Genomic DNA, 15123 nt, shown 5'->3' with positions numbered 1-15123 from the left:
CTGATTGGCTTCAGCCAAAGATCTTTCAATCATTTTATCTGGAGACATCATACTGGACATGACCTTCCAGAATCCTTAATTGTGTGGAAATCCTATTCAAGGAGACCTTAGGATCACTATTGAAGAGGATCTCCTCCCAATAAATGGGGGGAGCAATGTTCCTCTTCACTGTCCTTCTCAAGTGATGTTAACCATGTGTAGAGGTAAGGTGGGAAGAGCAAGTGAACAGAGTTTTTTAAAAAGAAAATATAATCTAGGCTTAGCCAACTTTTCCCTTCCGATATTTTGGATGAAAATATCAGTTGATGATACTATTAAATTTACAAAATCACAACTTAAAAGTCAGAATATTGTTCTCCTCTTTTCCCTGAGAAACCCAGGCAAGTCAAGTTAATGGGGGCTCAGGAAGACCAGGCATGGTGGACAGCTAAAGACTTGGGCTGAAATCACCTTGCGATCCGTAAGTATTATTTTTTTCTTATGACCCCAAATTTTCCCATTAGCATTTTTTTTTTAAAGCTGCAGTTTTATGTATTCTTCTCTGACACAGGTTTCAACTAAATATGCATTAGATCAAAAATGCATACCATATTAAATTGTATCTTAACATTGTACAGTTTTTGCTGGATATAAATTAGCATGTATTTACTTCAAGAACCCTTTGCTAGATTCTACATACTGTCTGTGCCAATGAACTCTACACCTTTGTTAAAAGATACATTCTTGGTAAAGGAAGACAAAGAATGGCTAGTCATGAGCTGCACAGCTAAAGTATATTATCGGTCACACTTTATTTACAAAACCAAAGGACTCATACACTGCAATCTACTGGGCAGCGTAGGGTTAGGAAAATAAAGGACACACACAGCAGGTAAGAAAAGGTGTCAGCAGGGAGACATCTCAATTCCAGGGCAATGGTTCTAAAAGATGTGGGAGCTCTTAAAATAAGCAGTAGGCAATCCAGGTTGATGTTGCCACTATGGTTTTGCTTAGGCGAGAGAATGGAATCCATATTTAAAGAGGGAAAAGGAGGCCAGAAATGTTTAGCCATGCCACTGCCGCTGACGATTCTGCCTGCCGGCACCCTTGAGATCTTTACTTCCAGCGTCCTCCAACTTTGCCCTTGGCTCCGGCCTTCTTGCTGCTGTAATGCAAATAAGGAAAAACAACAGGTCAGTGTGTTTGCCACAATCATTTCTTTCGCTGCCCTTGACTTTGCTCTTTTGTTAAGAAGCTTAGAAGTCCCTATCACAGGCTAATATGACATCCCTCCAGATGGGGAAGTTGGCATTAAGTTAGATTAAACAAACTCCCAGTTTTTAACATTTTGCTCACAGCCACTGCAAGTTTCACTTGAGTGACTGGTTGATCTAAATCCAGTTCCCAAAGCAATTTTATCTCATCCCAAGTAGGCCTATATCAGGGATGGAAATGATGCAGCCTTCATATATTGTTGACCACAACTCCTAGCATTCCTCGCCGTTGCCTGTGCTGGTTATGAACCTGGACTCCAATAACATCTAGAAAGTGACACGATTCCCACCCCTATCCTGTAATGAACATGGGATGGTCACCATGTGGTATATAAACTGGCCTGGAGGTTCAGTCAAGACTTGTAAACTCTCCACTCCCAAATTTTATGAAGATCCCGCTCCCTGGATTTTATACACAATGCTCTATCCATGCCTATAAACCAGTAGCACTTGTGACCAGTTTCTGCCTATTCTGCATTCTGATCACCCATGCATAAATGCTGCAGCCAGTGATCTGCAGCCTATGATCTGCCTTGGGGGACAGGCACTGGAAACAAGGGTAGTATCAGATTTCTCTAACTACACTTCAAAACAAAGACATCTTGTAGCACTTTTGAGACTAACTATGAAAGAACTGGTACCATAAACTTTTGTATATTAGGTCTACTTCCTCAGATGCATGGATATAGTCAAACCTCTACTTTCACTCAGGGGTGCAGGACTCCCATGAAAGTGGAAAAAATGCAAATAACTCTAGGCCCTCCAAACCATATTTAACACACATAAAAAGTATGATTCACAAATTCAGTCCACTGTGGATGACTTCAAGGTGGTGAAATTTCTTCATGAGGCAGAAGCAGGTGGCTGAGGTTTACCAGCACTATGCTGCTGTCCTATGCCATTTTTAATAGGGACTTGCTGCATCTTCTCAGTCTCACAAGATTTGCAGTACCTATTAAAAATGGCATAGGGTAGCAGCAGAGGCGGCAGCAAATAATCCATGAACAATCAAATCTGCAAAAATCGCACCTGCAAATGTGGATAGTTGACTGTAGTTCAAATGACTCAATATTGCTTTTTGTGGCATGCATATGGCAGAATACGCTAAACGTGCATAATACGTACCTTTCCTGCTGTGTTCCAAATGAGTAAGTTAGTCTGCTGTTAGAATTTCTGAACTGTAGTAGCAACAGATTCCTCTGGCAGTATAAATATTTGCATGCTGTTTATCCCTGGATGGTACTACCTTGTCCAGAGAGTCAACCTGTATAAATTGCCACAGGTTTTTTGTGGTCTGGAGCTTTGAATATATGCTCCTCCAGAAGATTCCAGTAGAGACTAATCCAGGGAAGAGGGAATGACTTTGTGCAATAAGGAATATCTGAAAACCTTACATGGTTTCCAGCACCAGTGAATCTGTTCAGCAGTAGTTTCGTGTACACAAGGAACTGTCACAGTGGCATATACACAGGAACACGCACACACACTCAGAATGCATACTTTACCTGTGAACTAACTTAGCAGGACAATCTGTTCTGAAAACAGCCTTAGACATGCGAGACAAACAGTTGCCATTTCCTTTGCATTGTACAGACATTACTGGAACCCTAATTCTATACTTTTGTGCTGCCATAGGTAGCAGTAGTGTTTACGTAACAAACATAGCTCTTTGTTACAGTGATGTACTGGCACAAAAGGCAGACTGTGTATGCCTTATTTTGAACATGCTGGGTTGAGCTGCTTTGCAAGACCCAAGAACAGGCTGATAGGATTCATGAAGCTCAATGTTTTTTGCATCTCTCACAGACCTACTGCACAGTAGCCCCTGCTTACATTCAAATACAGTGTAAAACCCTTAGCACTTGTTTCAAATTTGTCAGATAATGGCTGCAATCCTGTAGGGTTCAGCATGGCATAGTATTTCTGCATACAAAACTTGGCTACAGAGGTTCAACTTCCAAACATTCCACAGAGTTGTTGCAGCCCTCCACTCTCCCACAACTATTCTGTGCCTGGTGAGAGTGGTAGGGGATCAGAGAAGCACCTATGTCCCTGTAGCAAGACATGAAATGATTACATCTACTTGTCTCTGTAGATGATGTCATAATTTTGCATCTGACTGAAGAGCATAACCAAATGCTTCTCTGATTCCTGCCCAACAACCAGGCACAGAATGGTCACAGTAGAGGGGTGCAGCAACTGTATGGTCAGTCTGGTGGGGCTTTGGTCTGTGCAGAGGGAGGAAAAGAATTCCAATCTCCAGATAAACCAATGAGCATATGCTAGCATTAAGACTGTATGTGCCTTAAAAGGATGCCACTCAATCTGTGCTATATCTGTTTTATGATAACAGACTGTTCTCATTCTACAGTAACAAAGGGCCTGAACAGACAGGCCAAAATAAAGCTGCTTCAGGTCACTTTAGAGGTATGCTGTTTAAATGCTGCTTGCATCCTAAGAGGCCGGAAGCCATGCTAAAGCCATGCTCCAGTCCTAAGGACTAGTGCACAGCTTTGACCCAGCTTCTGGCTTCTTAAGATGCATGTGTCATTTAAACAGAATACCCCCAAAGTGACCCGAAGCAGCTTTATTTTGGCCTGTCTGTTTAGGCCCAAAGCTTCCTAAATAATTCCTAAATTTTAAACATCAAGCAGGTACACTTTTGTCTTTAAAATCTAGATAACCCTTTGGGTTAGTATCCCTGCAGTATTCCTTACTTTGCAAGGTATAATTGTTTAAGGAATTGGTTATTAATTAGAAGTGTTACATGCTTTACTGTAGAGCTAGTGCACCAATTCTTCAAACATCTTAAAGTCTGAATACCATGCACTGATTTAAAACAAACCAGCCAAAAAAACCTAGTTGTGTTGTTTAGGTTATTTGTCTTTCCTTGGTGAGGCAAAAATGGTGTGTTTTTTATGGATTGGAAGCAATTACATGTGGCAGATCTCATTACTCCCTTAGAACACAGTGCTTCAGTCACCAGAAAACACTGGCAGTGCTATAATGTTCTACTGCAGAGGAAAACAACCCAATGTTTTGCTCTTGCCTTTTTGGATAATACTCTGTGATCCCAGCCCTTGAACTCATGAGCGATTTTGCAGGAAGAACACAAGAGCCTAATGGCCTGTGGGAGTTCTTCCCTACTTCCTTTCCTCCCAAAACCATATGCTCTAAAATCGTCCCTTTTGTTAACTGCATTTTGCCTCCCAGTGCCCTTTATTTCTGGTGTATTAGGTATCTTAATGGGTACATGCAACAGTGAAGACACAGAACAAGCAAGAAAAAAATGAATTAGATGGAGGAGAAATAGAAAGGTCATAAGACCAGCTGAAAAGAACCCATCAGCCATGGCCACATGTTATCATTTGCATGTGGTATAGGCCAACCTGGATATGAGTAGTGTTAGATGGCACGCTGTTCCTTCCAACCTCAGAAAGGCTCAGGTATTTTAATAAAGGTTGCTCTTGTGTTCAAAACCATCTGGAGTAGTGTTCTGACAAGTGAGCCTTGCAGAGATTGGCAGAAAAGGAGTGGGTTCTTTTGCATGATGGTTATAGGTCTGCTTCAGTTTCAACAACATTTTCTTACAGGAAGGGAGTAGGATGGAATGTGTCTCCCCTTTTCCCCTTCCAAAAAGAAAATTAGGGTTAAAAGACTGAGGTGACTTCTGCAAAAACCTGAGCAGCTATTCCATAGACATTGGGCTGGCAAAGGGTTGTGAGTACTCACTGTTTCTGGGCCTGATCAATCCGGTTCCTGAGAGTGGTGATCTGCAAACAACATACATGACTAGGTTTTTAAAAGTGATCTAGTTTCCCATAGTGGAGGGAAGGCTTTTACCTGGCAGGGAACCACTTCATACAGTTGGAATGAAATTCTAAAGTCCTTCTTTTTGAACTGAGACACAGACATTACTAACTGGCAGTAAAATCACCAGAAAAGATGTTATTTTCATGACATAAATTGTTGAGGAAACCAGGGGCCCCAGTCTGAGGGAAAGATTATTTGCCCAGAGATTTGAAAAGTTACCATGTTGGCTAGAGGATTCAGGGATTGGTAATCCATAAAAGTTTTGAAGAACTCACTCGATCCTTGTTAAAGTGTTTATTTTTGTATACACCAATGCAACCCATGTATATTACATGTGACTAGTCAAATTGTAGCAGGGAAATGAGGAAGGGGAAATTAACATTTATCTTTCTAGATTCTGAGTGTTTGAAAATTCTGTCATTTTAAATTAGCCCTAATTAAAGTATTTTGAAAGTGATTCTTTTCTGCCACAAGTAGTCTATGTATGAAATCCAGTTCTTTTTAGCCCAGTTCTAGTGTTTATAATCTCTCCTGGAGATTTACCAGCCAGTTAGATGACACTTATTTAGAAGACAAAGATTGGCCTGCATTGTTGATGAAGACTGGGAAAAAGAAAGAACCCAAAGCCAGAACGTTAACCAATTAAGTTTGCTCAGCAGTAATTAGCTCCAGGTTTCCCTTGGGAGTTGCTATAGTAGAAGAAGAAAACATCAGCTTTGAATCCACAGAAATCAAAAGTCTCAGGATGAGACATTTGGAAGAAGCTATAATTGTTGATTACTATTACACTGAGAGGCTTTACAAAATGAAAACCTACCATGGTAATGGAAATTTTCTAATACACATGTGGAAACTATTATAAAAACATTCAATGACCATCTGAGCAATTGAAACTGCAGGTCTCTTCATACATTACCACAATACCGTGATTTCTTCCTCCATGGCTTCCTTTCCTGTGGCAGGTTAAGAGGTGACATGGTAGTCCTTTTTAAATACCATATATACTCGACTATAAGTCGACCTCATGTATAAGCCGAGGACAGATTTGGGGACCAAAATTATGGATTTTGCTATGACCCGTGGATAAGTCGAAGATAAAATTTAGGGGCATATAGCAAAGGATCTAAAAGATGAAGCAAAGCAAAACAATGTCAAAGAACTTACAAAAGTCCAGCAGATATAACTCTTTGCGCTTAGTCTTAAGACTGGATGGATGAGAGAGTAAAGGAGGTCAGGAGCTTCACATATTATACTCTTGCTTTTCATCAGGAGATGGTTCCTTCTTTTAAATAAGAGTTAAGATACAATACTTACATTGACCCATGGATAAGTTGACTCAGGTTTTTGGGGTCAATTTTTTAACCTAAATTTCTAGACTTATACATGAGTATATACAGTATTTGAAAGGCTATCATGTTGAGGATAGATCAAGCTTGTTTTCTGCTGCTCCAGAGACCAGGACACAAAGCTATGGATTTAAACTACAGGAAAAGAGATTTCATCTAAACATCAAGAAGAACTTCCTGATGGTAAAAGCTGTTGGGCAGTGGAATATGCTGCCATGAAGCATATTCCACTCCTTCTTTGGAGGTTTTTAAATTCCCATCTTCTTCTTTGGAGGTTTTTAAACAAAGCCTGGATAACCATATCCTGGGGATGCTTTGATTGTGTATTCCTGAGTGGTGGCAAGGAGTTGGGCTGAATGGACCTTATGGTCCCTTCCACCTCTAAGATTTTACGATTCTTGACTTCTTCAAGATACTACATTTGTATGTAGTAGAATATAAAGACAAAAACCTTGTGGGCAAGGACATGGATCCTTCTTACCTGACAGCTACTGAGCTGGGAAAGGAAACAATGGTTGTGATGGAATGACTCATGACTGCCTCAATGCATACGGTTCCAACTTCCAAACATGACTGTACAGTATAGGAAGAAGCCAGAGAAAAGCAGCTCATCTATGGCTATGGCAACATATGAAGAGGTCCCACATAAATGTGCAAAGCTTATGGTCCTTGTAAATCTTGATCAGATGTCTTATCTGTTATTACTACAGTAGCCATGACTAATGACTAATTAACTACTGAGCAAACTTGCAACCCTTAATTTGATCAACCAACAATATACTTTGGAAAGCACACTTTCAAATTAAACCAAAAAGAGTTCAGATTTTGGCCTTTTCTGCCATCTTGAATTTGGAGAATTAAGCTTTCTTTTATGGCAAGCAGAAACAAGAGACTCTGACACTGGAAGCAACAGGACAACAAGAGAAAGGAAAGTTCAGTCACCTGATATACTTACTTGTTGATTTAAAATCTGCCTTGTGGAACTGAGTTCACTAATTACTTTTATGCTTCCTCTCAAACCAAGTATTTGTTAAAGAACCAGCTTAGTTTTGCCCCTTGGCTTTGTCTCAGGGCATAGGACTTACCTTCATTGCTAAACCTGCAGTACGTTGAAGGCAACAGTCATGGCACTCACTCTGCTGGGCAACAAAGATAGGCAAGAAAGAGGCAAGCACTGATTTTGCTTGCTGTTTCTCTGAAAGCAATGCTTTCTTTCCATTTTGTCTTTTCCCCCCCCTGCTTTTCATGGAGTTTGCCCCACTACCTTGCTCATTTCCTTACTGAGATATACTTGCCTGCCTCCACACTTCTCAAGTCAATAGCAATTCCCCTATTTGTTTCTATGCACTGAACTTTAAAAAAAAAACATAAGAAGTGCATTGCAATGTCCAGCATCTGTCCACGGATGGAGGGTGATATGAAAGTGATGGATATCACCGGATGGATAGTTTCTGAGCCATTCTCAGATCTAGACTCTTGATAAGGTTGTGGGCACACTAATGAACCTTCTGAATTAATCATTGCTTTTCACTAGTCTTCAAAAATTAAAGATGAGGAATACTTCCACAAATATTTTCAATGCTTCAGGCTTGGACTTGTAGAAGTAATTCTGTTGATAAGAGATTATTTTCCCCCATCTGAATCAGGTCTCCTGTGGCTGTGCACAGACTCTGTTAAAGATGTACCTAATATAACAGCTGGTTGTGGAAACCAGACTCATGCATTCACTTCTTGGGTGATGTGGCCTTCATTCTTCCTCCTCTTATTTTGCTGCCATTATCTAGTCAGTTTAAAGGATGCTCATATAATAGATCTAGAAGTGCAGTGGGTATATTTAAGAATGAGTGACCCTGCCACTCTGTTCATCTGCTTCAACCTTCTCTGAAGGAATGGAAGATACATTGGTGAGAGGTGGGACAAACCAGTCCAAGGTTTACTTTCTTGTTCTCTTTGCCAGGAACTGAGTGCCATCCTGCTGTCCATCTGTGTGAATCTGGACTTTCAACATGCAAGAGTCTCATGCATGTAAACTGTCTTTGCTTTTTCTGTTTATTTTATTTTATTTTTTGGTCACTTGGGTGAACTTTTTGTACTTACAACTTGGATAGTGCCTCCACCCTGCAACGTAGTGATAAAATCTAAGAGAGATCAAGATAATTACATTGGCTTTGGGGTACTTCACAAATCCAGATGTTCACAATATGTACTCAGAAAGAGGTAAACAGTTCCAAACAGCATTTTACGGCTCTCAGGTCCCTGTTCTGTCTCTCTGTTATTTGATTTAAAACTGTCTATCCAATGACGTATCCTGCAGCAACAGGTGAGCCATTATAGATTAAAAAGTATCCATTGTGTCACCTAAAAAACAGCCTCATATTATGAGCCTAAGGAAAACATGCTTAGATATAAGTGTCACTGATATCAAAAGTACTTTACAAATCCAGATGTTTGCAATCTGTACTCAGAGCAAAACAATCCAAAACAACAAGGCTCTTGATTTCCTGACCTAGAATGCTCTGTGACCAAATTTCCCAAATTTGTATTAGCAATCTGGGACCAAGCAAATGTTTTAAGAGAGGGATTCCCCATTCTCTTACATTTTCAAAACACAAACATGATAGAACAGTGGTCTATGCAAATTAGGTTTTACATATATAGAGTGGAGACTTTTTATATAGCGAGTTTTTCCCCTCACATCTTTGGAGAGCAGGAACCAGGTCTGCAGTTTGTAGGGGAAAGTGGATTATTTTCTCCTGGCCAACAGGAAGAGGATGTCTCCTATACTGTTGTAGTCATGGCATTTAGATACCCTGTATAGTTAGCAAGACAATGGAAGTGTTCTGCAGAAGAATAAATCAAATGAGAGAACAAAGAACAAATTTTTACCACCCACCCACCCCACCATTATTTGAGTCCAGTCCTAGTGTTGGTGGACTGATGGCAGTCCTCGGCACCTCCTGTTAGTTTCTGTGATGGAATATGAAGTTAGGCATCTTATTCATGACAGCACTTTGTAATGAAGACAGCTTACTTCACTGATAGGGCTCAAACTCTTAATATTCTCCCTCCAGACAATCATGAAGAACTCTTCCCTTTAGAGAAGGCTAGCTTCATTCTGAGTAACTTCATTTTGAGTTATATTTCTCTGAATGAAAATGTAAATCCTGTTGACAATGATAGGTCAGGTCATGCCTCTCCCAGAAGGACCCTAACTATGAGCGTGACAATGAAAAGAATCGCAACCAAGATCTTTTTTGCTACTCACATCATATTTTTGCCGCTTGATCTTCTCTAAATACTCATATTTCTCAGTTTCCAGCTGATATAACCAGTCCCACAGCTCCTTTGCTTTATCCCTGAAGATTTATAAAGAAAGAAGCAGAAATACAGGGGGGGGGGGGGGGGGATGGAAAGAAAAAATGAATTTCACTTCATGACTTTCTGTAGCCCTCAGATCACAAGAAATCCAACCATCAAGCAATTTCATGGAGGACAAATGAAGAACATCAAGCAAACCCAACCATACACCTAGTACCAGATGGGGAAAATAGCATTTCACCTCAGTTTGTCTTCACTAAGGTGGTCAATGTTTAGAGGTTTGCGCCTCTCTGCCAGGACTTTCTTCTTCAGTTCCCTTGCAGTTTGTTTCTTTCCTCTCTTTTGATCAGCCTATCAAGAGACAAGAGTTTTCAGAATAATATAGGAAACATCTCTGCAAAAAGGCAAACCTATGGAAAGAAATGTTGCTCCCTTATGAAAGAGAAAGTCAAACTGTGGGATGTGTAAGAACAAACCTTAGAACACAACCAGGACAAGCACCCTGAGAAGAGAATTCTTTCTCTTGTGGTATTTCTAGATTCAGAGATGTATCAGCATTTCATCCCTTATTGAACTAGGTGCAGGAAATCCTTTGTTCACTATCTAAAATGGTCTATTATTACTAAAGAAATATTATGATAGGGTTCTATAAGGCATTATCACTTGGTTTTCTTTTCTTTTTCTTTTTCTTTTTCAGGGTCTCACCCGCCTCTTTTCTTCAACTGGATATTTTTCTTCCTGAGTATAACATGACTGTTTCCGCAATATGACTGTTTTAGAGAAAATCAGAAGTCTTGTCTACACTTACCAGAATACTCTGGGCTGCCCCCAGAGTATTCTGGCCCCAATTTCCCCCCAAAATTCATCCCTTATCTCACTCTCTTCCCCTAGTGATGATGAGCAGGTGCTTTTAGACATGGTTCCTGTTCATTGCTAAGCACTGCTGCTGAGCTCAGAATGAGGTAACCAGCCCCACTAGCATTGTTGGACACCTCATAGTGACTTGCATCCACAACAATGGCACTTGGCAATGAACAGGAACTGTGAGTGATAATGTAATTGCCCATTGTTGCTGAAAATCCACAATAAAAGGTGAGTTTTTAAAATGTAGTTTAGGGGGAAGAATCCCTGAATCAAGTGGGGTGTCATGAAGATAGTCTGGACCTGATTTGTTTTGGCCCTGCGTCATGTAGGCAGGATGCATCAAGCCTGGGGGGAACTTGGAGTAAAACACCCATGTAGACAAGGCCTGAGATTGCCAAAGTCAAAATCAGAATCTTTTTGGCTTGTTTGTATCTTCTCCTGAGTATCTACCAACAAACTATACATAAAAGTAACAACATGTATAGATAGTGTACATTCTCAGCTACAGGCTGGCCTCACTCAAGCATGCTACCCATTGAATTATTTGGGACAGGAAGGAGTATAAGATGGTTTCCTGTTTCAGATAAGTCACTATAGTTGTTCTGCTAAGCTTATGGTTGCAGGCAAGGGCTGTGGGGATGGGCTCAGCATGATGCTCACAAGAGAAGTCTATGTGAAGTGGTTACAGAGCTGCAGTGGCTCTCTTGAATTTCCAAGGGGCACCGAGATGGTTTGGAAAAGCAAAGGGAATGTCATCAAACCTGGTTTTGGTCCAGGACACAGCAGCCTTCATTTTTTGGAGCGGGGTATCCCATAGCTTAAGAAGCCCTACACTTGCACATTAAGGGAAAATACATTAGTCAACCCAAAGATGTTTCCTGAAAAATGAAGTTGCTGGCACCCTATGGGAAGAAACCAAAGCCCTAATGATTTTGCATTGCTAAGGAAGGTTCCATTACTTTTTCTTGGAACCCGATTTCCAACTCTTCCTAATAATGAGTGAGAGAATGAGAGCATTTCTAGAAATGAATGAGGCTTTTCATGAGGTTTTAGGGAATTCTAACTATTTTTTTCACTTGCTCACCTATTCTTACATCCCTAATTCCTCAGTAAAGGAGCTGATCTCATTTACCTTAGCCAAGTAGCTGCTATATGTGGCACCCATGGAGGAAAGAGCCTTCTTCTTCTTCATGTCATCTTCAGCCCGTCTTTTGGCATCTTCCTCCTCTCTTCTGGCCTTCTCCTCCTATGAAATACAAAAGACAAAAATAGCTTTCATCAAACACAGAATAAACATTCTGAGAAACTGAACATTTCTTTTTCTAGAGGAGTGAAGAATTCTGCATGCAGAAGATGCTCACTTAATTGATAGATCTGTTGCAGGACAATATGAAATGAAGGAGAAAAGAATGTGGAAGGACTTACAGCAAGCCTTGCTTGGCGCTCCTTTTCCTTCTCAGCCCGGATTCTTTGCTGCTCTGACCTTTCGGCTCTACGTTTCTCCTGTCCATCACACATAAAGAGAGAGAAAGCAGTAAGTGGTTTCATTATCATTCTGTTTGTGCTGTTAGCTAAAACAAATTGTCTCAAGCAACTTCCGTCATTATTTAGGGTGCTTCCAGATGGCAAAATATATCTCTTTTCCTACTTGCATAATTAATGGGTTTGCCTCCAGTCTCTTTCTTGAAATACTGCAGGTTTCTTTCCCTCCCCTTGCTTCTTTCCCCTCCCCACAAAGCCAGTCTCATACATCATCTCAGAACGCAGAACCAATTTCCACTGAGAATTTTAAATTATCATTCAGAAAGCTGTTGTCAAAATGCTTGAGTGCTATAGCAATATTACACTGGTTAACTATTAGGATTATTTTGTTTTAGAGCTAATATTCTTCTTTCTCTTGCTTGATCTCTGTTGAATCTATCATGGAAACAATAGCTGTGTTTACTTGGAAGCACCCATCTTTAGTCCTTCTGACACTGTGGAACATACTCCTTCGGAGAGTGGTGGAGTCTCCCTCTTTTGGAGGTCTTTAAACAGAAGCTGGATGGCCATATGTCGAGGGTGCTTTGACTGTGTATTCCTGCATGGCAGGATGGGCTTCAACTGGATGGCCCTTGTGGCCTCTTCCAACTCTATGCTTCTATGATTCTTTGAGACCATAGAAAGACATAGGAAAATGCAGATTCATTTCATTTCAGAAAGTACTGAGTTAATTTTAACCAATTGGGAGTGGGGATGAAAAGTCTTTGATAACCTTGGGAGCTCCCAGGAAATACTTCAGAATGAAGCAAAACATCATGTGGATCTCCAAATTAGGTTTATATAGGAACAATATCTGTGACTTCTAGAGACTTTTTCCTCATCTGGAGGTGTCCTTAAGTGAAGAAACTGCCCTTGGTCTGAACAGTCCAAATCAATGTAAATGTCATCCCATAGAGATAGCCAAAGTTTCCCTAGGTGAGTTTTCCCAGTATGAGATCTGTGTCATCTACAAGCTGATTAGATGAATCATTGTCAATATTCATCTAAAAACACTTGCATTTAACCTGATGATAAGATACCACCTGTTGTCTGACAAAATAACCAAAACCTAACAATTCAGGTGAGTAGTGTTCTAGGGAATTAGAAATGAGAAAATAGTAGAAGGGTCAACTTTCAGTTATGCATTTGTTAGTAGCACAGTTCCATATAACCCCAAAATGGCACAGTCAGACTTGGCTGAAGATGTGATCACTCTTAAGAATCCTCTTCACATAGACTTTTTTGTGGGAAGGAAGGGATTATTCTTTGTATATTGTGTATGTAAGAAATCATAGGCAGCTATGACCTACTACTCCTTTGGAGACACAATAATCTTGGGCAAATCACATCAGGGCAACTTACAATTCTCTCTTTGAGGGCCAGCAGCTCCTCCTCTTCCTTCTTCCGGGCTTCAAAATGACTATCAATCAAGGCTTGAAGCTCAATCAAGTCCTTGTTCTGCCTCTTCTTTTGGATGTCCTAGAGAAAGGAGAGAAAGGGTTGTCATGAGGGCAGGGGCTGGCTGGCTATGAAGACGATGATGAGGATGATAACAATCTTTTAGATACATTATAGATCTTTAAACTCTACAAACATTTATTATCCCCATTTATTACAACTCCAAAGACTGATTTCCTCTCATTATTAGGGAGGCTATTTGGAAAGGTCTTCAGGACTTAGATGGAAGTCCTTTAAAAAAAAAAAATCCTGTCGGTTAAATTACTTTCAAATTGAGAGGGGATAGTAGCACAACAAGATGTTCATTGGAAAGGGTCAGTAATACTTACATCAAAGTCTACTTTCTCGCCCTCTGGGATCTTAGGTGCAGCCAGCCTTTGCAGATGGGGCAAAAGGAAAGAAAGACATATAAGCACCAGGAATAATTACTGTATTCTCAGAACTTCAAGTAGTGAGACTCTTGGGGCCAGAAAATTTCCCACATAGATAAGTAATGGAAATCAACCTTGGGTAACTAGTAGTTTTTGGAAAACCTAAGTGGAAAGGCTACACTTCTATTAACTTAAGAGCTTAGGGTGTCAAACTCAAAAGTGTTGAGGCACCAAATTACCCTCTCAACAATGGGGCAGCACCCACATTTTTCCTTTCTACAAAATGTCATTTCCTCTCAAATTCAGCACCAAACCATCAAATCCATCTCAATTTGATATGGGATTGGGAACATTAAAAATGGTTTCTGCAGTTCTGACACCATAGTTATGTTCTCAAACATTTACAACATTAACAATTGTTGTTTCCAGATGGAAGGCTCTGAGCACTTCCAGTCTAAAGATGCTGTGCACCTATTCAATTTTTCTTCTTTCTTTAATGTATATTTTGTAGAGAGAGAAAAAATTGGAAGAAATGGTAAAAAAAAACACAGGAAACATGTGGAAGACGTTATTTGGGCCTCTTGTAAAATTCCATCAATGAGGCATGGGGATTGCATGATAAAAGCCTTGCCTGGAAGCACCCATAATTTTTGTCAGCGACAGTGGAAAAACATCTTTCACCATAAGGAAAATTGTACCACAGTGGAGCTGGCAGTTGCTAAGCTGTTACTGATCTGGTCTCTGTGAAGGGGTGAGCTTTTAAAGCATGTAGCTCACTCCCCACCCAGTCTTTTGCACCCTTATTTGTTGTCATTGCCCTAAGTATGGATCCCATGTCTGAAAACTCTGACGTAGGACACTATCTCATGGGGTTAAAGCAGCAGCTTTCTTTTCCCAAATTCAGTGCTAATTTGGGAGGCAGCTGGGTCCTATCACACAGAAATTGCTGCCAAATTGCTGCCCAGGTCTGTCCTGGGTCCTGTAAGCTACTTCCATGGCCATTTTTAGAAGTCAGAAGCTTCTGTATTGAAACAGACTTCTAAAAATGGCCACGAAGCAGCTTAGATGACCCAGGCTGCATCTGGGATGGACCTGGGTGGCAATTCGGTGGCAATTTCTGTGTGATAGGACCTGGCTGCTTCCCAAATTAGCACTGAATTTGGGAAAGGTAAGCTGCTT

General features: G+C 40.5%; 1 protein-coding gene across 10 annotated transcripts in view; it reads right to left on the bottom strand.

Annotated features, from left to right (window-relative positions):
• Positions 1 to 754: 754 nt before the first annotated feature.
• TNNT3 (troponin T3, fast skeletal type) overlaps positions 755 to 15123 on the bottom strand; it is a 49241-nt gene continuing 34872 nt past the window's right edge. For 9 of the 10 annotated variants that reach the window (XM_089520979.1, XM_089520981.1, XM_089520983.1 and 6 more), the window contains 8 exons: positions 13903 to 13948; positions 13478 to 13594; positions 12020 to 12097; positions 11727 to 11840; positions 9972 to 10081; positions 9678 to 9768; positions 8510 to 8550; positions 755 to 1144 (listed from right to left, as the gene is read on the bottom strand). In XM_089520979.1, coding sequence (XP_089377105.1) covers positions 1096 to 1144; positions 8510 to 8550; positions 9678 to 9768; positions 9972 to 10081; positions 11727 to 11840; positions 12020 to 12097; positions 13478 to 13594; positions 13903 to 13948 — 646 coding nt within the window. In that variant the 3' untranslated portion in view covers positions 755 to 1095. Of the gene's footprint in view, positions 1145 to 4985; positions 5027 to 8509; positions 8551 to 9677; positions 9769 to 9971; positions 10082 to 11726; positions 11841 to 12019; positions 12098 to 13477; positions 13595 to 13902; positions 13949 to 15123 lie in introns of all 10 variants that reach the window. The other variant, XM_089520980.1, reaches the window with a different exon arrangement.

Source organism: Sceloporus occidentalis, unplaced genomic scaffold, assembly GCF_023333645.1.
Source record: "Sceloporus occidentalis isolate IW3139 unplaced genomic scaffold, rSceOcc1.0.p SCAF_4, whole genome shotgun sequence".
Taxonomy (NCBI): Eukaryota; Metazoa; Chordata; class Lepidosauria; order Squamata; family Phrynosomatidae; genus Sceloporus; species Sceloporus occidentalis.
This window is presented reverse-complemented; position numbering and strand designations above follow the sequence as displayed.